This window comes from Astatotilapia calliptera, unplaced genomic scaffold (assembly GCF_900246225.1).
Source record: "Astatotilapia calliptera unplaced genomic scaffold, fAstCal1.2 U_scaffold_23, whole genome shotgun sequence".
NCBI lineage: Eukaryota > Metazoa > Chordata > Actinopteri > Cichliformes > Cichlidae > Astatotilapia > Astatotilapia calliptera.
Window position 1 is genome coordinate 207,443 of NW_020535760.1, and position 26,770 is coordinate 234,212.

The 26,770-nt window shown below is 43.3% G+C and overlaps 1 protein-coding gene across 1 annotated transcript in view; it reads left to right on the forward strand.

Annotated features, from left to right (window-relative positions):
• The window catches only part of LOC113017856 (NACHT, LRR and PYD domains-containing protein 12-like), a 100,561-nt gene that overhangs the window by 43,219 nt on the left and 30,572 nt on the right, over positions 1–26,770 (forward strand). Inside the window, exons 8-9 of the mRNA XM_026160960.1 lie at positions 5,835–6,021; positions 6,178–7,963. Coding sequence (XP_026016745.1) covers positions 5,835–6,021; positions 6,178–7,963 — 1,973 coding nt within the window. The remainder of the gene's footprint in view (positions 1–5,834; positions 6,022–6,177; positions 7,964–26,770) is intronic.

Below are 26,770 nucleotides of genomic sequence, written 5' to 3' on the forward strand. Positions count from 1 at the left end.
TGGTATAATTCTCAAAGATGTAGCCTAAAGCAGATAACTCGTAAGCTGGAGAGGAAATGGCATGTCACAAATTTAGAAGATCATCATTTAGCCTGGAGAAATATTTTGTTGCTTTATAAGAAAGCCCCCGTAAGCTAGAACATCCTACTATTCATTGCTGATTGAAGAAAATAAGAACAATCCTAGGGTTTCTTTTCAGCACTGTAGCGAGGCTAACAAAGTCAGAGCACTGTTGAGCAAACTATTCATTTAACGTTAACTAGTAATAACTTCATAAACTTCTTCACAAATAAAATTTTAACCATTAGAGAAAAAATTACTCGTAATCATCTCACAGATTTAACAATATCCACAGCTATTTTCTGTACTATTGAATTTTATTTAGAGTATTTTTCTCCAATTGATCTTTCTGAGTTAACTTCAATAATTACTTCCTCCAAACCATCAACGAGTCTTTTAAACCCCATTCCTACAAAACTGCTCAAGGAAGTCCTGCCATTAATTAATGCTTCAATCTTAAGTCTGATCAACCCATCTCTAATAATCGTTTATGTAACATAGGCCTTCAAGTTAAACCGTTACTTAAAAATGCCATCTCTAAGCCCAGCTGTCTAAGTTAATTATAAGCCAAGCTCAAACATTTCTTTCATATCAAAAGTTCTTGAAAGAGTAGTTGTCAAACAGCTAACAGATCATCTACAGAGGAATGGCTTATTTGAAGAGTTTCAATCAGGTTTCAGAGCTCATCACAAGTGACACGAGTGACATCCGACTGACGAAACATTTCTCCCACTGAAAACGTTACGTCCAGATGAACGGAATCAACTTTTGGATACAAATAGTACATTTGCATAATGACCGAAACTGGCACCACTGAAAGAACAATGGCCTGGGAGGTCAGTTCCTTCAGAATCAGAATCAGAATCAGAAAGGGTTTTATTGCCAAATGTTGAGTTTACAACATTAGGAAATTGCTGCGGTGCTTCAGTGCAAACATACTGTTATAAATTACACTTAAATAGACATGAAAATAAAAATAAGAATAAGAATTAAAAGTGCTAATAATAATTAAAAGTGCAAGTAGATAGATAGATATATACATGATATATACATGAGTGCAGGTGGTGATCAGTGCCAAACATGGAATGATGCAGTGAACACAGCGTAGGGTCATGTGTTAGTGGTGGGAACAGTCATACGGTTATTGTTCATGTGTCCAACAGCAGAGGGGAAGAAACTGTTCTTATGGCGAGAGGTTCTGGTGCGAATGGACCGGAGCCTCCTGCCTGAGGGGAGCAGGTCAAACAGACTGTGTCCAGGGTGAGAAGGGTAAGCTGAGATCCGAGCTGCACGCCCCAGTGTCCTGGAGGTGTACAGGTCCTGCAGAGATGGGAGTCTGCAGCCAATCACCTTCTCAGCAGAGCGCACAACACGCTGCAGTCTCTGTTTGTCCCTAATAGTGGCTCCAGCGTACCACACGGTGATGGAGGATGTGAGGATGGACTCGATGATTGCAGTGTAGAATTGCATCATCGTCCGTGTTGGCAGGTTGAATTTCTTCAGCTGCCTCAGGAAGTACTCATCATAATTATGCAAATTCTCATAACCATTGATCAACAACCACCGATCAAAGCCCACTAATCAAAGACAACTGATTAACCCTTTAAGACCTACCATAGAACCAAGTCCGCCAGAGCTTATATTATATTTTTACATGCTGTAGTGCCATTTTTGGGAGCATTTCAAGTTGCTATACATCAATACAACCATTATAGCCCAGATTTCAATAATATGTATGCATTAAGTGCATAGTACTTACATAAATTGCAAAAGAGTGCAATAAACTACAAAAAAATTGAAAATTGTTTTTGCTTTTTTAACATCTATTTCTAGTTATAGAAATTTAAGAGGCTTATCCCTCAAAACTGTAAATACCAAAAAGTTGCACAAAATAGTTTCCTACCACAGGAAATTTATTTTGAGTGTCTTCATTATTATTAACCTTTATTTTACCAGGAAAAGTCCCATTGAGATTAAAAACCTCTTTTTCAAGGGAGTCCTGGCAAAGAGGCGACAGCATGTTAAAATTACAAAGTTACATACATATTATAAATAACAATTACATTTTAAAAAACATTTTTCTCTGGCTCTCTCAATTTGGACTTAAAAGCATTTAATGAAATAAGATCTGCTATCTTCCAGTCTTTTTGCATCATGTTCCATGTAAAAGGGGCAGCATAAGTAAAAGCCCTCTTTCCCAGTTCAGTTCTGGCAAATGGAACATTGAGCAGAAGAAGATCGCTTGAACGCAGGCTATAAGAAACAGTACTCCTCCGTGTGAGCAGATCGCAAATGTAGGTGGGCATTTGTCCAAGCAGGGCTTTGTAAATAAAGATGCACCAGTGATCAAACCTCCTGGAGGACAACGAAGGCCATCCCACTCGAGCATACAGATCACAACAATGGGTCAAGGCCCTACAGTTTGTAATAAACCGTAAAGAGGCATGATATACTGAGTCAATCTTATGAAGACACTGGGCGGAAGCATTCATGTACAGCAGATCACCATAATCTAAAACAGATAAAAATGTGGCATTTACAAGATGCTTTTTTGTCTCAAAAGAAAAACAAAATTTGTTTCGAAAGAAAAATCCCAATTTTAGTTTGAGTTTTTTCACAAGATTGTCTATGTGAGATTTAAAGGTCAGAGAATCATCAATTAAAAAGCCAAGATATTTATACGTATGCACCACTTCTATGAGGTTTCCCTCAAGAGTGGACACCAAAGGGACAGTTTGAGGAAATCTCTTCATGTTTGAAAACAACATTAGCTTTGTCTTTTCAGCATTAAGAACCAATTTCAGGGAGTTTTTAGGACTTCATAGTTTTATTTTTGAAATACACCAATTTTTATATACTGCGGGAAAAACGAAAAATATTATAATGCAAATTTGCAAAAAAACAGCATATGCATCAAAATAAACTATTTCCAGCAGTGCAATATGAGTCCTAAGCATCCCAGAAATGACACAGAAAGTCATAAAGTCAAACATAACTTTTAAAAACACCAGTATAGGCTCATGAGGCTATATGGTTAAAAAAAAATAAAAACTACATTTCCGCGAAAATGATGTCACTTCCGGTTTCGGGCAGGTAATGGCGGACATGCAAAAGTTCGCGCTGACGTCTATTCCAACGTAGGAAGTGTTACAAACAGCTGATCGGATCGGCAAAGCGTGTTTCTGGAATATTGTGCTTTTGTTGCTGCAAGCGCTTTTTATGCAGTTTTTGCAAAGCTATATGTGGAAGGAAACTGACCTAGGACAAGCTGATGGCATAAGATGGAAGTACAACTCCTCCGGTTTCATATGCAAAAAATTATTGCGCTAGATTACGTGGTTGCAGAGCTACCGGAATTTAAAAATAGTTACGCAAAACAGAGCGTGCCAGCTCCCACCGGTTTTAAAGGGTTAATGGCGATGAGTAGTACTCACAAATATGTAGGACTGCTTTCTTCCTGTCATGGCTGGGGCTGTTTGACTGGAGGACTCAATCTTGGAACACATAAGTTCCTGTAAATGTGAATACATGAAAAAAAATTTTTATGTCTTTTTCCAAAAGGCAACAACATCAAGACATAAGTTACTGAACTAAGGTTTTCCTCTATTGCCTGTGAACCTAACTTGAAACAAGAGCTTGATCTCCAATTAACAATTGGTAAAACTTAAATCTTCATAGAAACTCTGATTAAGCTTGGAAAAAGTGTCCAGGAAAAGCTTGTAAAGCATCACAGTATTTTGCCTTACTGTTTGCGGGCGAAGGGTGCACACAGAAGGAGTATAATATCCGGGTGAGGTGGCAGGTACTTGGGTGCCATGATCTGACGGGGTCAACTGGAGGCAGAAGGGCAGGCAGGCAAGCGCGGTTGAACGAGACGAGACGAGAATATTGAGCTGACAGGTATGAACCATTGAAGAAGTTCCGGTAAGTATTGCCGTGGGTGGAGTGGATAAAGTTGGCTGAGCAACTATGGGGAAAAAAACACAGTCTCAGTAGGCCAAATTATCCCTAAGAGTGAATTGCCTGAAGCAACACTGACTAGGTGTAGCAGAAACCATGGCAAGGAGTGAAGTGAGCCTGGTCCATGAATGCTGAAAGCTCAATTGCCCACAGGTGAGGAGACCCGTCACTGTACGGTGACTCCACCCCAAGGCGGAGACAGAAGCTCAGAGGCACAAGAGCTGTACTCATCCGGACCATGACACTTCCATTTGGCAATATCTCTAAAATTCGAAAAATTCTTTGTCAGAGTGACACTGAAAAACTAGTTCATGCATTTATTAATTCTAAGCTGGACTACTGTAATTCATTATTATCAGGATGTCCAAAAAACTCCCTGAAATGCCTCTAATTAATCTAAAATGCTGCAGCAAGAGTACTGACAGGGACTAGAAAGAGAGAGCAGATTTTTCCTGTATTGGCTTCCCTTCATTGGATCCCTGTTAAAGCCAGACTTGAATTCAAAATCCTGCTCCTCACATACAAGGTGTTAAATAATCAGGCCCCATCTTATCTTAATGACCTTCTAGTACCATTGAGCTTTTCCTTTTCAGTCACCTTTCTCACGCACTATGTGTTAATAGACCCCTCTGCATTGACTCACACTTGTCATTAATCTCTGTCTCTCTTCCACAGCAAGTCTTTTATCTTGTTTTCCTTCTCCCCAACTGGTCTCATCAGAGGCCACCCCTCCCTGAGCTGGTTCTGCCGGAGTTTCATGTTAAAATAGAGCTTTTCCTTCCTTCTGTCACCAAAGTGCCAGTGAATTGAATTGAATTGATTTGGAATGCCACTTATCTAGCATGCTGTTGCCCAGTCACTGAAAGCAATGCTAACACTGCTACTCTGCAAAACACTCAGAATGGATCACCTACTGCCAGAAGACTCCCACGTGTCGAGTACAAGTCTTACTAGCAGAACGACTGTATTGTACCATAATAGGTTGCTTGATAAAAGGAAACTAGAGAAATGTTATCCCTTTTTGTACTTTAGGTTAACAGAAGTGATTTACAGCCACCAATGCACTAGGAACTAAAAAACAGAAATTGAAATGGAAATAATTTGAATATTTTTTTTTTTCATTTTACATAGTAGTGCAATATAATTTCAGGCTTACCTAGCTTTGGTAGTTGTAGTATTTTGAAGTTACATCTGTTACTACAATTTAAGTTTACAAGTGTATTGTTGATTTGCTAAATGTTGAATTGCATCATTTTGGTGCTACTCTATTGCTGATAAATTCTTACGACAAAGTCTCTTTCATAAAGTGGGAGGAGATGTGGTGTTCCGTAATGCTATAAAATATTCCACCACTAGAGGGTGATGCCATAACAAAGTGCTGTTATATTTGAAAAATAGAGTTAAGATGGCGAACTGGAAAACATGTATGTAACACCCGGTCACCTTTACAATTAAGGTTATGTGCTGCATTAATTAAAGAGCACTTGTTCCTCAACAAGGAGTTGTTTATTACTAGTGTTATCTGCATTGCAGTGAAATGTAAGCTATCATACTGCCTAACCTACATGTGTGACAATCTCTATTTACATGAGCAAACTGGAGTCTATTAGATGGCTATGATTCAAACCTCTGTGGTACAGCACATTTAATTCCTACAGCACGCTGCAATCACAATAATAAAATACAATGGTCCAGCAGGGTGAGTAGCCGCAGGAAGTTTGCTTGGATAGTTGTCTTTTTTTGTTCAGTGACCTCCGTGCTGCTCTTTGTAGAACAGTGGATTGTCAGCGTGTCCAACATGTATTCTTTTCCAGGTCCTGGAGAACAACATTATCACTTTTGTGAAGGACGAGCTAAAGAAGATCCAGAAGGTTCTGAGCTCAGATTACCCAGAATACTTAGAGAAAAAGAGAAGCAACAGCAGAGAAGCATTTGTGGAGATCACGCTTAACTTCCTGAGAAGAATGAAGCAGGAGGCGCTTGCTGACTGTCTGCAGAGCAGTACGAGGATTTTAATAAATATTTAGACTGCTTGATAAGTGACACATGTAAACTAATGTCTAACAAGATGAATCAACATGTTTTAAAGATTCATTCATCTTCAATTTATGTGTTTATATCCACTTCCAATTGATATTATACTTTTTCTTCATTCAGAACTCTTTGCTGCAGTTTGTCAGCGTAACCTTAAATCTGCACTAAAGAAGAAGTTCCAGTGTGTGTTTGAGGGGATACCTAAAGCAGGAAAAGCAACACTTCTGAATAAGATTTACACAGAGCTCTACATCACAGAGGGAGGGATTGCAGAGGTCAATAATGAACATGAGGTCAGACAGATTGAAACAGCGTCCAGGAAACATCCAGACAGACCAGAAACTACAATCAAACGAAAAGACATCTTTAAAGCCTCATGTGGAAGAGATGTACCAATTAGAACAGTGCTGACAAAGGGAGTGGCTGGCATTGGGAAAACAGTTTTAACACAGAAATACACGCTCGACTGGGCTGAAGACAAAGCCAACCAGGACATCCAGTTCATATTTCCATTTACTTTCAAAGAGATGAATGTGCTGAAAGAGAAAAGGTTCAGCTTGGTGGAACTTGTTCATCACTTCTTTACTGAAACCAAAGAAACAGGAATCAGCAGCTTTGAAGACTTCCAGGTTGTGTTCATCTTTGATGGTCTGGATGAGTGTCGACTTCCTCTGGACTTCCACGAAACTGCAATCCTAACTGACCCTAGGGAGTCCACCTCATTGGATGTGTTGCTGATAAACCTTATCAGGGGGGAACTGCTTCCCTATGCTCACATCTGGATAACCACACGACCGGCAGCAGCCAATCAGATCCCCCCTGATTGTGTTCACATGGTGACAGAGGTTAGAGGGTTCACTGACCCACAGAAGGAGAAGTACTTCAAGAAGAGATTCAAAGATACGAAGCAGGCCAGGAGGATCATCATCTCCCACATAAAAAGATCACGAAGCCTCTACATCATGTGCCACATCCCAGTCTTCTGCTGGATCACTGCTACAGTTATGGAGGATGTGCTGGAAACCAGAGAGGGAGGACAGCTGCCCAAGACCCTGACTGAGATGTACATCCAATTCCTGGTGGTTCAGGCCAAAATGAAGAAGGCCAAGTATGATGGAGGAGCTGAGACAGATTCACCCTGGAGTCCAGAGAACAGTAAGATGATTGAGTCTCTGGGAAAACTGGCTTTTGATCAGCTGCAGAAAGGAAACCTGATCTTCTATAAATCAGACATAAGAGAGTGTGGCATCAATATCAAAGCAGCTTCAGTGTACTCGGGAGTGTTCACACAGATCTTTAAAGAGGAGAGTGGACTGTACCAGCACAAGGTGTTCTGCTTCATCCATCTCAGTGTTCAGGAGTTTCTGGCTGCTCTTCATGTCCATCTGACTTTCATCAACTCTGGACTCAATCTGTTGGAAGAACAACAAGGAACATCCAGGTCGTTTAAACCATCTTTCCATCAGAGCGCTGTGAACAAGGCCTTAGAGAGTCCAAATGGACACTGGGACTTGTTCCTCCGCTTCCTCCTGGGTCTTTCACTGCAGACCAATCAGAATCTCCTACAAGACTTGCTGACGAAGACAGGAAGTTACTCACAGACCAATCAGGAAACAGTTCAGTACATCAAGAAGAAGCTCAGTGAGAATCTGTCTGTAGAGAAAAGCATCAATCTGCTGCACTGTCTGAATGAACTGAATGATCGTTCTCTAGTGGAAGAGATCCAACAGTCCCTGACTTCAGGAAGTCTCTCCACAGATGAACTGTCTCCTGCTCAGTGGTCAGCTCTGGTCTTCATCTTACTGTCATCAGAAAAAGATCTGGATGTGTTTGATCTGAAGAAATACTCTGCTTCAGAGGAGGCTCTTCTGAGGCTGCTGCCAGTGGTCAAAGCCTCTAACAAAGCTCTGTAAGTAAATGGATGGTTGTGCCCATTAAATTTAATAATTGTCAGAATCAGAATACTTCATTATTCCTTAAAAAAATTATGTAGATGTCCTTAGTCACTCTCAACTTGTCTTTTGGGTAACACTGGAAAGTCTGAGAAGTGGAGTCGGTGCAGAGTGCTATATAGTTATATAGTGAGTGTCAGTGTTGGGTCTATATTTCCACATGCCCCGCTAGTTTAGAGACTTATTCCTCATGAAGAAAACAAGACAGAACATCTTCAACTGGTCTTTTCACTTGTTAACGAGGGAGGCTTGGGTCAGAACCAGCTCTTGGAGCTCACGCTCCTCATCTGTGACTAAAAAAGAAACTACTTCATCTACCAAACCATGTTTCCATGAAATTTCTTAACGGGTAAGTCATCTCTTAATTCTTGGTGAATTCATCAGCTAGGGTAAAACCATAGTGGACAGGGTGCTGTATGAACAAAAAAAATGCTCGGATACTGCAAGCATAATGGACAGGTTTTTGACAGGGCTCCCACACAAATACAAAGAAGAAGATAAAGCAACACCAAATATGCTTCCAAACCAACTTCTGTCCAAGACAAAGACTAGAAAATATGATGAAGCATATCTTACCCTTCGCTTCAGCTGCACAATGGTGTTGCCAAAGTAGGTATTGCCATCAGAATTTGTTTCCCCAGCATTGAGAGAATGTACAAACAGTATCCCACATTCTTGATTTTTCTTTTTGTTTGATTTTGTTAGTTTGGTTTTTTTTGTTGTTTTTTTTTCCTGTCCCTTTTGGCTCTTTTGCCATCAGAATTATGATCTAAAGGCAAAGAAAGATGCCCAACGGATTTACTTTACCAAATGGACCATCGCAGCCTTGCCGTAATGATCTATTTGATTCACATTTTTTTGTTTATTTTATTTTCACTTGCTTCTTTTTTTTTTTTTTTTTTTTGCCTGTCCCGTTTGGCTCTTTTCCCATCAGAATTATTGTCTAAAGCCGAAGAAAGATGCCCAACGGATTTACTTTGCCAAATGGACCATCCCAGCCTTGCCGTAATGGTCTATTTGATTCAGCTTTTATTGTTTATTTTATTTTGTTTTCACTTTAAATACAGAACAGACTTGACTGGGGAAAAGAAAGGGGAGAAAGAAAGGGAAAGAAAAACAGCGGGGAAGAGGGACGTGGATAAAGGGCAAAGAACAAAAACCAACAAAATAAGCAGACAAAAAATACATATATCAATCACCTGGATCACTTGTTGAGAAAGAAAAAAGAGAAAACAAGCAGAAGAAAAAAATGCAACATAATAAACAACATCACGATGATCTATGGGAATATAACAGTAAATACTAAACATTAAACATTATTGTGCAGCACGTAAGATCAACAGCGCACAGTGTGCTTTGAGGTAGTAGTAAGTAAGTAGTCAAAGGAGCTTGCAAAGAAAAGCGTCTGGACTTCTTTAAGTTTCTTGAAGACGTTTCACCTCTCATCCGAGAAGCTTCTTCAGTTCTAAGGTCAAATGGTGGAGAGTCCCAGATATAAACCTAGTGGGAGTGACCCCCACAGAGGGACAAAAGGACCCCCTGATGATCCTCTAATCACCTGAGCCAAGGTGTGAAATTGGGTGTGGGACCCAATCAGCCAGAGTTTCGGGTGTGTTCATTGTGAAACCTGGCCCCACCTTGTCATGCGAATTCCTGAGGTCAGATGGCCCAGGATGTGAGTGGGCGTTAAGGCGTCTGGGAAGGGATCTCAAAACTGGATTATAAATGGCAGAGAGTTGGTGTCGTAAACCCCCGCCTCTGTTCAAAGATGGTCGCTCACAGTGGACATAGATGGCTTCTTTCACTCCTCTTTCAAACCATCTGTCCTCTCTGTCCAAAATGTGAACATTGGCATCCTCGAAAGAGTGTCCTTTATCCTTAAGATGCAGATGGACTGCTGAGTCTTGTCCTGTGGAGGTGGCTCTTCTGTGTTGTGCCATGCGCTTGTGAAGTGGCTGTTTGGTCTCTCCAATGTAGAGGTCTGGGCATTCCTCACTGCACTGTACAGCATACACCACGTTGTTAAGTTTGTGTTTTGGCGTTTTGTCTTTCGGGTGAACCAGTTTCTGTCTGAGTGTGTTGCTGGGTCTGAAATACACTGGGATGTCATGCTTGGAGAAAACTCTCCTGAGTTTTTCTGATACACCGGCTACATAGGGGATGACAATGTTGTTGCGTCTGTCCTTCTTATCCTCCTTCGCTGGTGTCTGGTCTTCTTTTCTGTGCCTCTTTGCTGACTTTAAAAACGCCCATTTAGGATAGCCGCACGTTTTGAGGAACGTGCGGCTATCCTAAATGGGTCCCACACCCAATTTCACACCTTGGCTCAGGTGATTAGAGGATCATCAGGGGGTCCTTTTGTCCCTCTGTGGGGGTCACTCCCACTAGGTTTATATCTGGGACTCTCCACCATTTGACCTTAGAACTGAAGAAGCTTCTCGGATGAGAGGTGAAACGTCTTCGAGCAACTTAAAGAAGTCCAGACGCTTTTCTTTGCAAGCTCCTTTGACTACGATGACCTGGATGACTGAGAACCTTCACAGACATAGTAAGTAAGTAAAATTTATTTATATAGCGCTTTACACAGATAAAAATCACAAAGTGCTTTACAACACAGGAAATGGAAATATAAAAACAATATAACAATAAATCAAACAATGTAAAACAATAAAACTATTAAAACAGCATAAGAAGAAATTAATCAAATGCTTTTCTAAATAAAATGTCTTCAGCTGTTTCTTAAAAGAATCAATGGAGTCTGTGCAGCGAAGAGACAGTGGGAGAGAATTCCACAACCGTGGTAAATGGTAAATGGTAAATGGTCTGTATTTATATAGCGAAAGGCCCGATCACCACGAGTTTTAAAACGAGTGCGCGGTACCACCAGCAGTCTCTGATCTAATGACCTTAAAGCCCGAGAAGATGAATGTGGTTTCAGCAGGTCAGATAAATATTGAGGAGCTTGACCATGTAGGGCCCTAAAGGTTAGAACTAAAACTTTAAAATGAAACCTAAAATTTACAGGCAACCAGTGAAGGGAGGCCAAGACTGGAGTGATATGCGATCTTCTCTTGGTGCCTGTTAAGAGACGTGCTGTAGCATTCTGGACAGTCTGAAGCTGATTTAAGGCTGATTTGTTAAAACAAGTAAAAAGGCCATTACAGTAGTCTGAACGAGAAGAAATAAAAGAATGAATATTCATCTCAAGTTCAAGCTTTGATACCATTAGTCTGAGTTTAGAAATATTCCGTAAATGATAAAAACAGTTTCAGACCAGCTGCTTAGAATGCTGCACGAACAACATCGAGCTGTCAAATATGACACCGAGGTTTCTAAGGCTTGATTTTACATAAGGGTCTAAGAAGTTGATATGCTGTCTAATTTCTGGGACCATGTGGTCTGGAGCAATAATTAGAGTTTCTTTTTTATCAGAGTTTAGTTGGAGAAAATTGTCATTTAACCATTTGTCGATTTCTGTCAGGCAATTACTTAAATTAGACAATTTATAAAACTCAGACATTTTGAAGGAACAGTATAGTTGGATGTCATCAGCATAGAGGTGATAGGAGATATATTTATAGCGCTTAATAATTTGGCCTAGGGGAAATACATAAAGTAAAAAGAGAATTGGACCCAGGACAGATCCCTGAGGTACTCCACATGGCAAAACTGTTGATTCTGATGTGACGTGATTCATGCAAACAGTAAAAGATCTCTCAGACAGATATGATATAAACCATTTTAAAACAACACCAGTAATCCCAAACAAGTTCTTGAGTCTGTTTATCATGATACTGTGATCTACAGTCTCAAAAGCAGAGCTGAAATCCAATAGGACCAGCACTGTGTATTCTCCAGAGTCAGCTGCCATCAAGATATCACTAGATACTCTAAGTAAGGTCGTTTCAGTGGAATGCAATTTACGAAAACCAGACTGGAAAGTGTCCATAACAGCATTTTTATCAAGGAAATAGTTAAGTTGTTCTACTACTACTTTTTTAAAAAAAAAAAAATTTCGATATGAAAGGCAATTTGGATATTGACCTATAACTGTTAGGAAGAGATGGATCCAGCTGGGGTTTCTTTAATATTGGCTCAACAATAGCTTGTTTAAAGAAGCTGGGGACTGAGCCAGTATGAAGAGAAGTATTTATCATTTCCACAATTCAGGGGCCAATTGAATCAAACACACAAGTGAAAAATGAAAATGGAAGGATATCAAGGGGGCTTGAAGTATGTTTTATATGACAAAGCCGGCCTCTGATGTCTTGTAATGTAACAGGAGTAAAAGAGGACCAAGTATCAGAGGAGAGCATGTTGAAAGTTTGATATTGAGAAGATGATGGAGAGATATTAGACCTGATGGCAATGACCTTATTTCTGAAATAGTTCATAAACTCATTGCATTCGGACATTGAGTGAACTGGTGCACAAGGAGCATCAGGAGAAACAATACTCTTAATTTTTTTAAACAAGAATTTAGGATCTTTCTTTTTTGAAGCTATGAGGTGTGAAAAATACTCTGTTCTGGCATTTTTCCACATGTCATTTAGCAAGAGGATAGATTCTTTAAGGTGTAACTTATAAACCTCAAGCTTGGAAGCCTTCCACAAACGTTCTAGCTTGCGACAGTCCATCCATCCATCCATCCATCCATCCATCTTCATCTGCTTTATCCGAGGCCGGGTCGCGGGGGCAGCAGCCTAAGCAAAGAGGCCCAGACCTCCCTCTCCCCAGCCACCTCCTCCAGATTGTCCGGGGGAATACCAAGGCGTTCCCAGGCCAGCCGAGAGATATAATCTCTCCAGCGTGTCCTGGGTTTGCCCCGGGGCCTCCTCCCGGTGGGACATGCCTGGAACACCTCACCCAGGAGGCGCCCAGGGGGCATCCTTGTCAAATGCCCGAACCACCTCAGCTGGCTCCTTTCGATGTGGAGCAGCAGCTTCTCTACTCTGAGCCCCTCCCGGATGGCCGAACTTCTCACCCTATCTCTAACGGAGAGGCCAGCCACCCTTCGGAGGAAGCTCATTTCTGCCACTTGTATCCGCGATCTCGTTCTTTCGGTCACTACCCACAGCTCGTGGCCATAGGTGAGGGTAGGGACATAGATCGACCGGTAAATTGAGAGCTTCGCTTTTACACTCAGCTCCCTCTTCACCACGACGGACCGGTGCAGCGTCTGCATTACTGCAGCTGCAGCCCCAATCCATCTGTCGATCTCCGGCTCCCTTCTCCCATCACTCGCGAACAAGACCCCGAGATACTTGAACTCCTCCACTTGGGTCAAGAACTCATCCCCGACCCGGAGTGGGCACTCCACCCTTTTCCGGCTGAGAACCATGGCCTCAGATTTGGAGGTGCTGATCCTCATTCCCGCTGCTTCACACTCGGCTGCGAACCGTTCCAGTGCGAGCTGGAGGCCCTCACCCGATGAAGCCAACAGAACCACATCATCCGCAAAAATCAGAGATGAGATTCTGAGGCCACCAAAGCGAAAGCCCTCCGCCACTTGGCTGCGCCTAGAAATCCTGTCCATAAAAATTATGAACAGAACCGGAGACAAAGGGCAGCCCTGGCGGAGCCCATCACCCACCGGGAACGAGTCCGACTTATTGCCGGCAATGCGAACCAAGCTCTTGCAACGGTTGTATAGGGATCGAATGGCCCGCCGTAGCAATGGGCCAGACACCCCATACTCCCGCAACACCTCCCACAGGACACCCCGAGGGACACGGTCGAATGCCTTCTCCAAGTCCACAAAACACATGTAGACTGGTTGGGCAAACTCCCATGCAACCTCAAGTATCCTCGAGAGGATAAAGAGCTGGTCCAGGGTTCCGCGACCAGGACGAAAACCGCATTGTTCCTCCTGTATCCGAGGTTCGACTAGCGGATGAACTCTCCTTTCCAGCACCCTGGCATAGACTTTCCCAGGGAGGCTGAGGAGTGTGATCCCCCTGTAGTTGGAACACACCCTCCGGTCCCCCTTCTTAAAGATGGGGGCCACCACCCCGGTCTGCCAGTCCGCAGGTACTGCCCCTGATCTCCACGCAACATTGCAGAGGCGTGTCAACCAGGACAGCCCTACAACGTCCAGAGCCTTCAGGAACTCAGGGCGGACCTCATCAACACCAGGGGCTCTGCCATCAAGGAGTTAGTTAACTGCCTCAGTGACCTCGCCCCCGGAAATTGGCGGGTCAATCCCCTCATCCCCAGACTCTGCTTCCTTCTCGGAAGACGTGTCAGTGGGATTAAGGAGGTCCTCGAAGTATTCCTTCCACCGCATGACAATTTTCTCAGTCGAAGTCAGCAGCGCTCCGCCAGCACTATACACAGTGCAGGTAGAGCACCACTTTCCCCTCCTTAGACGCCTGACAGTTTGCCAGAATCTCTTCGAGGCAGTCCGAAAGTCTTTTTCCATGACCTCTCCGAACTCCTCCCACACCCGAGTTTTTGCTTCAGCCACTGTCCGAGCCGCATTCCGCTTGGCTTGTCGATACCCGTCGGCTGCCTCCGGAGTCCCACAGGCTAACCAAGCCCGATAGGACTCCTTCTTCAGCCTGGTGGCTCCCTTCACCTCTGGTGTCCACCATTTGGTTCGGGGATTACCACCACGGCAGGCACCAACCACCTTGCGGCCGCAGCTCAATGCGGCAGCTTCGGCAATGGAGACGCTGAACATGTCCCCAGTCTCCCTCGGAATGCTGTTGAAGCTCTGCCGGAGGTGTGCGTTGAAGATCTCGCGGACTGGGGCCTCTGCTAGATGTTCCCAGCACACCCTCACTACGCGTTTAGGTGCACCAGGTCTGTCCAGTGTTCTCCCCCGCCATCTGATCCAACTCACCACCAGGTGGTGATCAGTTGACAGCTCAGCCCCTCTCTTTACCCGAGTATCCAGAACATATGGTCGCAGGTCTGGTGATACGATTACAAAATCGATCATCGACCTACGGCCTAGAGCGTCCTGGAGCCACGTGCACTTATAGACACTCTTATGTTCGAACAGTGTGTTCGTTATGGCCAAACTGTGATTAGCACAGAAGTCCAATAACAAAGCACCGCTCGGGTTCAGATCAGGGAGGCCGTTCCTCCCAATCACGCCCCTCCAGGTCTCGCTGTCGTTACCCACGTGAGCATTGAAGTCTCCCAGCCGGACAATAGAGTCTCCAGGTGGAGCACCTTCCAGCACCCCCCCCCCCCCCCAGGGACTCTAAGAAGGCTGGGTACTCTGAACTGCCACTCGGCACATAAGCGCAGATGACAGTCAGGACCCGTTCCCCGACCCTAAGCCGCAGGGAACAAACCCTCTCGTCCACCGGGAAAAACCCCAACGTACCAGCAGCAAGCCGAGGGGATATTAGAATACCCACCCCAGCCGGCCGCCTCTCACCAGGGGCAACTCCAGACTGAGACAGAGTCCAGGCCATGCGTAGAGGTGAGCCTGACTATATCTAGCCGGTACCTCTCAACCTCACGCACTAACTCAGGCTCCTTCCCCACCAGAGAGGTGACATTCCATGTCCCTATTGCCAGTCTTGGCAGCCGGGGGTCAGTCCGCCAGGGCCTCCGCTCCTGGCCGCCACCCGGCACACAATGCACCCGACCCCTATGGCGCCTCCTGCGGGTGGTGGGCCTGCGGGAGGATGGGCCCATGTCTCCTCTTCAGGCTGTGCCCGGCCGGGCCCCATGGACTAAGGCCCGGCCACCAGACGCTCGCCCTCGGGCACCCTCCCCGGGCCTGGCTCCAGGGCGGGTCCCCGGTAACCCTATCCCGGGCAGGGTAAACTGTTCCCTCGATATCCTTTTCATAAGGGTCTTCTGAATCGCTCTTTGTCTGGTCCCTCACCCAGGACCAATTTGCCATGGGAGACCCTACCAGAGGGCAAAAGCCCCCAGACAACATAGCCCCTGGGATCCCTGGGACACACAAACCCCTCCACCACGATAAGGTAGCGATTCAAGGAGGAGAGCTTGCGACAGTATCTCCTGAAATTACGAATGTTTTCATTTAACCAAGGATAAGATTTCAAACATAGGACAGTACTTTTTTTCAGAGGTGCCACTATGTCTAAAATAGAATTACACTGGTTATTAAAGGATGAGACAAGAGAGTCCAAATCATTGTAAGTCATTTCAGCGTCAAACATGGCAGAGAACCTTTTGCTGGCGTTCTGGCTTATGATTCACCTTTGTTAAGAAATATATTCTAAAACACTTCTTCAGCAAAGACTCAGAGAAGAGAAACACACAGAACTTCTTGCTAGCAAAGGCAGTCTCCAGAACTGAGACTCGCGCTAAGAAACTGCCCCGGTCTTTATTTATACTTCAGTGTGTGTGTGTGTGTGTGTGTGTGTGTGTGGTCCTGCTGATCAAAGGGTCATATAACATGAAAACACAAAAGGAAACATCCTTGGTCAGCAAGAGGGTAGTCTCCCCCTCACCCTAGATGTTTCACCCTAGATAACATGGTGAGGAAGTCCAGCAGTTCATCTATATGTAAAGAAGCACTTAAACTAAAACAGACATAGCTACGTTAATCCTACCGTAAAACAATAAGACAAGGTACGACCTCTCTCATGCTCCTAGGATGTGGGGGTGAACACCCTAGAATGTTACAGACCTCCTAGGATGAGACATTCTTTCAATATGCCACCAACTATATACTTCTACACACAAGTGATTACATGCAGTATTCTACCATATGCAAACTTATATCACTGAAAGATTATACTGACTACTAAGTACAATTTTTATTGACATTCCCTCCTGTTGTCAGTAAAATTTTTAAGTGAGATATCAGTTTGTAGCATCTTGTTGTACATTTTCTGTCACATCGCCATTAATCACACAAAGTCTTCATGTTCCAATAGGTCCGGGTCATCATTATCATTTGTCATGGCTATGTATGCAGCAACAGTAGAAAATATTATGAGGTTAATCATGAGTTTTAGACATGGCAATATACACGTTACAAAGACACAAAATAAAAGTAAAAATATCCCAACTCTGATGAGTAGTCTTTTTAGCACCTGTAACCAGGAGCCAGTGTAGAACCAAGAAAACCAGTCACTTGTATCACTTACATAGTCCTGATTTTTGGCCTGCTGGATCTGTCTAAAAGCACTCAGGGCGTCAGTCATGTTTGATGAATGTGCGTCTTCTTTATGTAAATGCAGCATGTGTTGTTGAAGAGGACACAAAGTCCCCTTTCTCTGCTAGTATCATAGAGTAGTTCTTCCCTGGGAGTTGGTCCAGGAACACATATAGTGTGGGGTATGTTGCCGTGCTGGGTAGATGGGAACAGACATAACAGTCTGTATTTGCCGATTCTGCTTTTGTTATGTCGTGAATATAACGGTACCAGACATTGTTCATCCACGGATGGATGTGGTCTTGCATCATGTCTCTTAGGTGAGAGTTGTCGTGTGTCCATCTTTTCTGCCTTTCTCCTGGTTCAGCTGTTGTTTGCGTCAGCTGGGGTCCTGTAAGGGTGAGCGTCTTAGTCAAGGTAACCAAGAGGGACCTGGTCGCACACAGGTCCGTCACGCCTCGCACTTGGTTGCCCTAGAGTTGATCAGAGGCTGGAGGTTGAAGTGCGAGCTTACCCTACGGGGGCTCAATCAGCACTCCCCCCTCACCACTGAAACAACCAAGTGTGAGATTTCCCTAATGTGCTGTCTTGGGGGTGCCGGGTTTCCTGGGACCTCAATCTTTTTGCAGTGGCTCTGATGTATACAGGAGGGTCTCTCCGCTATTTTGCAGGCAGTTGAAATGGTCAGAAGCACTTGAATTGGCCTCTATCAACCCCCATCACCTCACTTCAGGCCTTCATCCTGCGGTAGGAATACTTATGACTCTTCTACTGTCCATCCTCTGCAGAAAAACCCCTTTGTGGAAAAGGGTGCTGGGTCCAGTTATCTTACTGCTGTTATGATCCCAGCAGTCTTCAGTGTGCCATCGTATGCACAGTATAGTGACACAGCATTAGGTGATGTTCATAGGAAACTGTTGTCATCACCACCATAGCTTCTGGTTCCTGTGCTTTCACAGAATTATGATGTCATCCTTAGACTCCCTCTGTGCTGTCGATGGAGCTTGGCACGCTCCCCTCATCCTTCAGGTGCTCGTCTGTTGTCCACAATCTCCTTTGTTGGCCTCTGGAAATCCCCCTTGGCACAGCTCTCATTCCAACGCAGTTTCATGGTCCTTGCTGTGGCTCCAAATTCTGATCTCATGATGGGCCCCAACCAGCTCGACCTTTGACCTCAACCACTGCCTGGGCTGTCAGCTATGCCTGGAATGGTTCTCGCTTCTCACTGGGCCTCTGAAGATTTCTCAGGAGATTACTGCTGCACCTGTATTTCCTTGCTAGGAGGAAAAACTTCTATTTGGAGAGCATGTCAACAATCATCAAACCACATTCTTTAGTTCAGTGAACTTCACTTATAGGCCATCAAAGCCTCATCTGAACATGGATGCACTGCTTGCATAGGTTTAATACCCGTTGAATGAACTGTTAATCACACAAATCGCTGCAAAAATCATGTAAAACAAAATTTAATGTTAATTCATTGTTTCATGTTAATCCTGGATCCCTCCTCTTGACACATGGACACTCCCATGAGTCAACTCATCAAAATCAGATTCCTGTCTTAAAGAAAAAGGTTAAATAGACCATATCCCAGGCAACATCAGGGCATCTCCTCCCCTGGAGCAGCACCACCCTGGACCTATAATCCTGCAATAAAAATATTAGTGTGTTTTGCATATTAAATTTGCTTAAAAACTGGCTCCACCAGGAGCCTGCATACACACCATCATGGCCTGGAAAACAAGATCTGGAAATGAAATCAAACTTCACACTTATAAACAATTATATCATAAGAGTAATAAGCATTCAGCACTAGCAAGACAAGTGTCATGTGCAGGTTTTCTCAAATCAGTAAACTACAATTATTACCATAATTTGCCTCAGTCATGGATCATCCCATGTACTCAGTCAACATTAATGTAATCAGTGACTTCTCTTAAGCAAAGTCACTCAACTCATCAATCACTATGAGCTCAAAAGTGGCCAGCTAATAAGCACGATATTAAACTATTCCATAAACACTGCATCTCTTATTTGTTTTTCTCATGTCACTTGTCCGCTTCTGCTGAATCTTCTACATGCATTCTTAAAGAAAACAAACATTAGCAATACACATTGACTGTGGTCAGACGGTGGTCAGACACAGGTCAAACGCAGGTCGACAGGTTCCAGAGGTGCCATAAAAAGACCATAAAGTTAGCCATCCATAGCTGTGGAAAAAATGTCATTCACATATAAACCCAGAAATCCTGTAGTAGAAAAACATTAACTAATCCTCTTATAAATCACATGATCAAACACATCAAAAACTGTAATGCTGTAGAAAAGAAAATACAAATGTTAGCGCTGCGCAGGCATATGCATACTTTGTCACCGTTACCTCTGTAAGCAACACAAGGTAGTGAATAACACCCCTGGTAGATGCACAGACACAGAAAATGGCATTTAAAAGGTAAAACCATCACGCAACCTCAAATGTTGCTGTCATCTTTCTGCTCCTGTAACAAAAGACACATAAATTCATCCACCCTTTGTCCTGTCTAGGTGGAGGTTAACCTTGAGTCGTGGTCAAGTCTTGTCAGCTTTTACCAGTCAGTCAGTTTGTTTTTTATTTCCATTCATTCATTCATTCATTCTTTCTTTCTTTGCTGATAGTGGAACCTGTCGTCGCATTTAGTTTCCACTCTTAGCAAAATTACGTCATTTCAAAAGAAAAAGAAGAACGTTTAGATCGGATTTCCTCGCTGAATCCTTTTTAGGGAGGCACTCTCATTTTCTAATTGTCCCAAATGAGTGGCTTTCTCCAGAGCCCATTTTAATGTGGAGAAACTCACTTGTAATGGTTTTCTCGACATGTCGTATAGCGCTTTTAATTCCCGACGTACAGATCTGCTTAAAGAAAAGAAATTGACAAACAAAAAATCAGTGCCTGTTCAAAAAATGAAAAATGAAGAATAACAGAGATTATCGAACAAAAACTTTCAGTGCACTGTGAAAGTATCAAAATAAAAAAGGCCTTGTTAAGTCATGACACAAGCTCCTCATCTCAGGAGGGTAAATCATACCATTAGCATGGTTCATCATGCCATCATACTAATTGGCACGCTCAACTTCACAATACAAAAGGAAAATCATCAGCTAGATTCACTCCAAACCAACCATCAGCTGCACAACACACAACATAATCCGAATATGTCTTATTAACTATGAATTTAGTCCCCAGGTCTGTGCTCTTCACTCATTTAGGCCACAGATTTTATTCAATTTTCCTTTTTTCCCGTCATCATAAAACATGTGACATGTTGTCATGCACTTCACAAAAGAAGTTTGTTCTGATGTATTCAGAGTTGTGTATCTAGGTACAGAATTCACTCGCACATCAAAACAGGAAACTCAGTGTTTTAGAGTCTCCACTCAACACACAACAAACTCCAAACATCCTATTCACTCGTGCTAGAATTCAGTCACCTTTCATTAATCTAAGAACAATCAACTAATTTGCATATCAGCTATTAACCCACTAAGTTGACAGGACGACAGAAAAGCATGTTCAAAATAGTATCACAAAAAACAATTTCCCTCATACAGTAAATTACTTGTGCTGCATCAATCAAGCAGTAAGCATCTCCCAATTTACTATATTAGCAACTAAATGTATTGTCTGATCACTGGTTGGTCAAACCAGGATCTTTTTTCCCACGAAAGTTAAACTGTTGTCCTGCAACCTAGAGAGTCAATTTTTTGCATTGGATAAATTCAATATTTGATAACAAGTGTCTGCTAAATTGACACTATTTTAACACTGATGAGAGATAACAAGCTGATCTTCATTGCATGTGTGTTTGTGTTATTAGGCAGGTTTAATGCATGTCTGTGGAGCTGCATATCCAGCAGAGCATGTTCTTAAAGCTGCCTTTCCTACACATTTCTCTGCTACTATTTGATCATTTTGTAACCGATGTGCTATGAGTCCACTGGTCTTTGCATCACACTAAGTGACTTGGACAAGATGATAAACAGACTCACGCTTAAGATGTTGTCTAATCTTCATAAGCTCTCTTGTGTTTGGAAGTGTTAGTAGGGTTAATGCATGTTCTGCTTGTGTGTGTGATTTTGTATGTTTCTTTTTTGCAGTGTTTCAGACTCCTTCTCAATTTTCCAACTTAAGCAGTCAGTTTTCTTTTCCCCAGGTTTGCTAACCCAAATTTTGATTTCCCACATTAAATAATTCCTATGTGTTCTCACCTAGTCCTCTCACTCTGTTGTCCTCTCCGACTTCAACAGTCCAACAGCCGGCAGTTCTCCTTCAGCTTTGTCCTGTGTTCCACTGTCTCTTCTTGCCATTTTACTCCAAAGGTGGCAAATGTCAAACTCCAACTGCTCAGTTCTCCTCAAACGTTCTTGTCACATGCACAGTGAAGTTGCAGCTTGTTGGAAACACAGTGCCATTCATCCGATCAGGCAGGATGATGGGTTTGCTCTTCTTCTCTGATGCTGTTTGTCCACATTGCTGCTGCTTGTTGGGACTCTTTGTTCAGGACTTTGCTGCTGTCTCTTTATCTGCCATGTTATTGCTCTTTGGAGCTGCATTCCTTATCTTCAGGGAGGAGTGAGAGCTTGCTTGTGAGTTTGAGAGACACATGGTGCTGTAAATAAGTCAGCCAGAAATTTGGCCTGCATGTTTCCAATGATGTTAAACTATAACTTTCTTCCGACCGCTGCATGTGGAAAATTGATTCAGGTCTGCTTTGCACCTGAAAGTGACAAACTAAGACATTTTCATTATTATTATCACTGCTTCATCTCTCTCTCTCTCTGTTTTTGTGAACAGTCCTTTCTTAAAAGCAGAAAATGAGATTGTAGTTGTTCTTGGCTGATCAACACAAAACCTATTTCCTATGATTATTTTTCATCTACAATGTAAATTTTGTCTCTTTTTCACTCTTTTGTTGCTTTTTTTTTTTTTTTTAAATAGCTGGTGACCTGCAGAATCACCGCTCTCACAATCAAAGGCAATTACTTTTACACAGCGCACAGAAGCACTGTGACGTCAGACACATTCACACTCACTTTTTCATCTGCGTAAATAAATCAAATGGCTGATGATATGTGCCATGGTGATCCATGAATATGATCACAAGTTTATTTAACTATTTTCCAACCCAACAAAACAAACAGAAACATGATGCTGATGCTATGAACACTCCACACACATGAGTCAAGATACAGGAAAACTGCTCACGGAAACGCTTCACACTCCAGTTATCACAGTTATCAGTTCTGTTTCCCTCTCTTTGAGGAGTTCTCAGACAGTTCTCGATCTGATGTTGTGTAGCTTGCTCATCAGCTCAGAAGAGACCGCAACGCAACCTCACAGTGGCCGCGTGCTTTTCCCCACACAGTGGCAAAGACTTGCACTTTCATATTCAATTCAGCTTCTCCATCATGTACCTTTAGATGTTTCATACAGGGTTCAACATATTAGTTGTTTTCACAGGTGTGCTCTATATCTCAACCATGGCTCATAATAAGACGACAGTCTTTCAAACAGGTCAAATGCCTCTATGCACATCATTAGTTTAAATATTTACCTATTTCACTCCATGGCATATGTACTTAATTTGAGCAACCCTAAGCTTAATGCAGGTTACTTTCAACAGTTATCCACCTCACATCATAACTGACTGAGGTGCCTCTTCATATTAATATTATTTCATCATTAATGCTATTATTTTTATATAACAACAATGGTATATTACAATACAATATTACAATACCTTAATATACCTTATGCATCTCTCTATTTCATTTAATATGTGTTTGTGTGAATTATCTGCTTTCATTATTAATACCAGTTTATAGGTTGTTATCCTTGCTATTATTAGTTTGAATGCATTAAAATTAAGTTGTAATTTAGCCTTTTGTTTATTTTACTTTATTCCTCTTGTATTTATATCTATTCAGTCGGGTCTGTTTCCAACCCTTTTTTTTAACTACTTTAAACTACTGTGATCTCTAATTTTCACTGGGTGAGGGATTATTTACGTTCTTCCTAGTCTGAACTGCTCTCTTCACCTGAGCTGCTATCCTATTCTGAGTTACTGTCTTCTTTGTTTCGTATAGTCACGTACAAAATGTCCCTCTTTTCCACACCTCCACCATTTAGTGCTAAAGCCACTGTTTGGTGTGTGTGTAGCTCTGCCTCTACCTCTTGCTCTTCCACTATGCATTCCTCTCTCTTTCTTTTGGATTAGTCCTGCTCCGGCTTGCTGTTTTTCTAGACATTTCTCATCAGGTGTCAATTTTACTTGTTTATCCCCCATTTTCAAAGATTTTGCTGGGCCGTCGCTTGCACGCTTGACTTCAGAGTGGTTTACTGATACGGCCTTCAACTTCACCCTAACGGTGAAGCGGTATCAGTTTTATGAGATGAAACTCAACTGTTCTCCTTTGTCACCAGTACATGAGCCTCAGCAAAGAAAACAAAAACGGAAGTAGTTCAGCAGCATATTGTGCTGTAAAATCAACTTACTTCCAGACACATACACACACATAGACATTTGCGCGCTAATTTGTCACGAGATAATTTCAGCTACCTCTAAAACTCAGGTCTAATTCAGCTCTTTCCGGCGAACCCAACCTATTTTAATTCCCCTGTCTCAACGTGTTTTCATTTTGAATTTGTCACGAAGTAATTTCAGCTACCTCTAAAACTTAAGTCTAATTCAGCTCTTTCCGGCGAACCCAACCTATTTTAATTTGTCACGAAGTAATTTAAGCTACCTCTAAAACTCAATTCTAATTCAGCTCTTTCCGGCGAACCCAACCTAATTTATCACGTTTCTTTAAACCTTTGAGGCCGTCTTATATACCAAAATAGTGTTTCTCACTCTCCGACGTCTCACTGGTGATTCAGATCATCGGACTGAATCCCACCGCCGTGGACCAGATTATAACACCGGCCCAGACCTGAATTTAACGTCCTGGGGCTCTCTCCTCGTCCAAGAGGGCTGTGCACAGGCTTCGGTGCTGGCTCCCCACAGCGTCAGGAACCATTGCTGGATCCTGGAACAGAGTCACAGATAACAGTTCTGATATTTTCTGATCCGGCTACGAAGGACCAAATAATGTTAAGAAATATATTCTAAAACACTTCTTCAGCAAAGACTCAGAGAAGAGAAACACACAGAACTTCTTGCTAGCAAGGGCAGTCTCCAGAACTGAGACTCGCGTGTGTGTGGTCCTGCTGATCAAAGGGTCATATAACATGAAAACACAAAAGGAAACATCCTTGGTCAGCAAGAGGGTAGTCTCCCCTTCACCCTAGATGTTTCACCCTAGATAACATGGTGAGGAAGTCCAGCAGTTCATCTATATGTAAAGAAGCACTTAAACTAAAACAGACATAGCTACGTTAATCCTACCGTAAAACAATAAGACAAGGTACGACCTCTCTCATGCTCCTAGGATGTGGGGGTGAACACCCTAGAATGTTACAGACCTCCTAGGATGAGACATTCTTTCAATATGCCACCAACTATATACTTCCACACACAAATGATTACATGCAGTATTCTACCATATGCAAACTTATATCACTGAAAGATTATACTGACTACTAAGTACAATTTTCCATTGACAACCTTTCAATTGATATTTTGGGAGCCGGGAGATCCAAATAAAATGACAAGTTAAAATATATGCAGCTATGGTCACTCACACGGACATTTTCCACACGAATGTCATTTATATTTAAACCCAAGGAGAAAACAACGTCCAATGTGTGACCCTTTACATGTGTAGGGCCAGAAACATGCTGCATAAAATTAAAAGACTCTGTGATAGTCATGAAGTCAACAGCCATATTACAGGATGCATCATCAATATGAAGGTTAAAATCTCCCAACATTACCACCTTCTCTAATTTAATAATGGATGATAGGAGGTCGTTAAATTCAGATAAAAAGACTCCGGCAGAGCCAGGAGGTTGGTAGATTAAAATACAATAAAAGGTGTGCAAAGAGCCGACCTTGATCATCTGAAGTTCAAATGAGGTAAAAGAATCCGAGTTCATCAGTCTGCATGTGAATCTGTCCTGGTGCACAACAGCGAGACCTCCGGCATGTCCCGAAAGATGTGGAGTTCCGATGATGGAGCAGGCAGTCGAACAAATTTCCTTCAGATGTATATAATCCATGTTTTGTTGCGACGTCTCAGTTAAACACATGAAGTTGAGAGATTCCTTTATAAATAGATCGTTTAAAATAAACGATTTGTTTGTGATTGAGCGAGTATTGAGCAGGGCAAACCTGATTGAAGGAGCCAAAGAGGGTGTAGTTTGTGTGTGTGAGCACCTGTCTGTACACTTGTGAGCATGAGCGCGCTTGTATTTAAAAGGTTCCTTTGTGTAATGATCTGCTAGAGGGTGTGGGGAGCCACAGCCCCATCCTCCAGGGCATGAAGCAGGTATGGAGGAGATCAAACTCCAGACATCCAGAGGCCCCCAGAACACAAGAGACCAAGGAAGACCAACAGAGGGGCAGCCGCGCCACTATCCCAGAAAGAGCTGATGAGAGCAACAGATTAGGGGTCACTCAGAAGCCGCGGAGCAGAAGCCGGGGGGTTGCAGTGAAGTGTCCATGAGCTCCGCCGGCAGCCAGCTGTGCCAGAGTGACCGAGCCCCAGGCCGAGAGGCCGAGGGCACCCCACCCCCGAAGTGGCCCGAGCGAGCCCAGGGCTCCAGGCCCCGACAAGCAGCCACCAAGGAGTGAGCTGGTGGGTACCCGGACGCCCATCCCCAAACACAAAGAACCACCAATGCACCGATGTCTGAGGGTGTCTGCCATTGGCAGGGGAAGTGGTGGGGGGAGATAGGCCTCCATATCTTGAGATGTCCCTGATACCCAACCTGACATATGGACACTGACATACAGGCACACACAGATACAAACATCCATTCCCACCGTCATGCTCTCATATGCAATTACTCAACACTCACCCAACGTGGAGAAAGACATAAAGAGACATTGTACACATAATCACACTCCCCAATCGTACTCTAAGCCCCAAGTCTAGGTACCCTTGCCCCCGGAGGGGGAAACTGCACCCAGACCCAGGTAGTGTTACACTTTTCCCTGGGGTGGAGAGAAGCAGACTGCCCCGGCTCAGCAGCAGCAGGGAGGCCCCACATTCCAGACCCCAATCGGACGGCCAACTCCTCCTCCCAGCCCCCCCCCCCCCCCTCGCTCCAACAGGCCGCAGAAAACAGGGGTGTGTGAAGACTCCAAACTTCCCACCGTCCACTCATATGTAGTGTTGATGCATGTGTGTTCTAAGATGCATTTAAAACCCAGGAGGGCATGGAGCTACCTGCCAGAGAGCAGCAGGTAAGCGCATAGCCCCTCCTAATAGCCCTCAATGTCTACATGTATTTAAAATAGAGAGGTCGCCAGGGGTGAGGTTGTACACCCTCATGGTCTTTTGGAGTCCGTGTAGCGTGCCCACCCCCAAGATCCTATATGTATGTGTTATAAGAGTGTGTGTAATGTGAATGTCTAAGTTGTGGGATAAAATTGAGGCACAGGCAGCCAGAAGGGGACAGAGGGGGGGGGGATGCCTCCCCTGCACCTTGGTGATACACCTTTACCCCAAGACCCTGCATGTGTGGGTGATT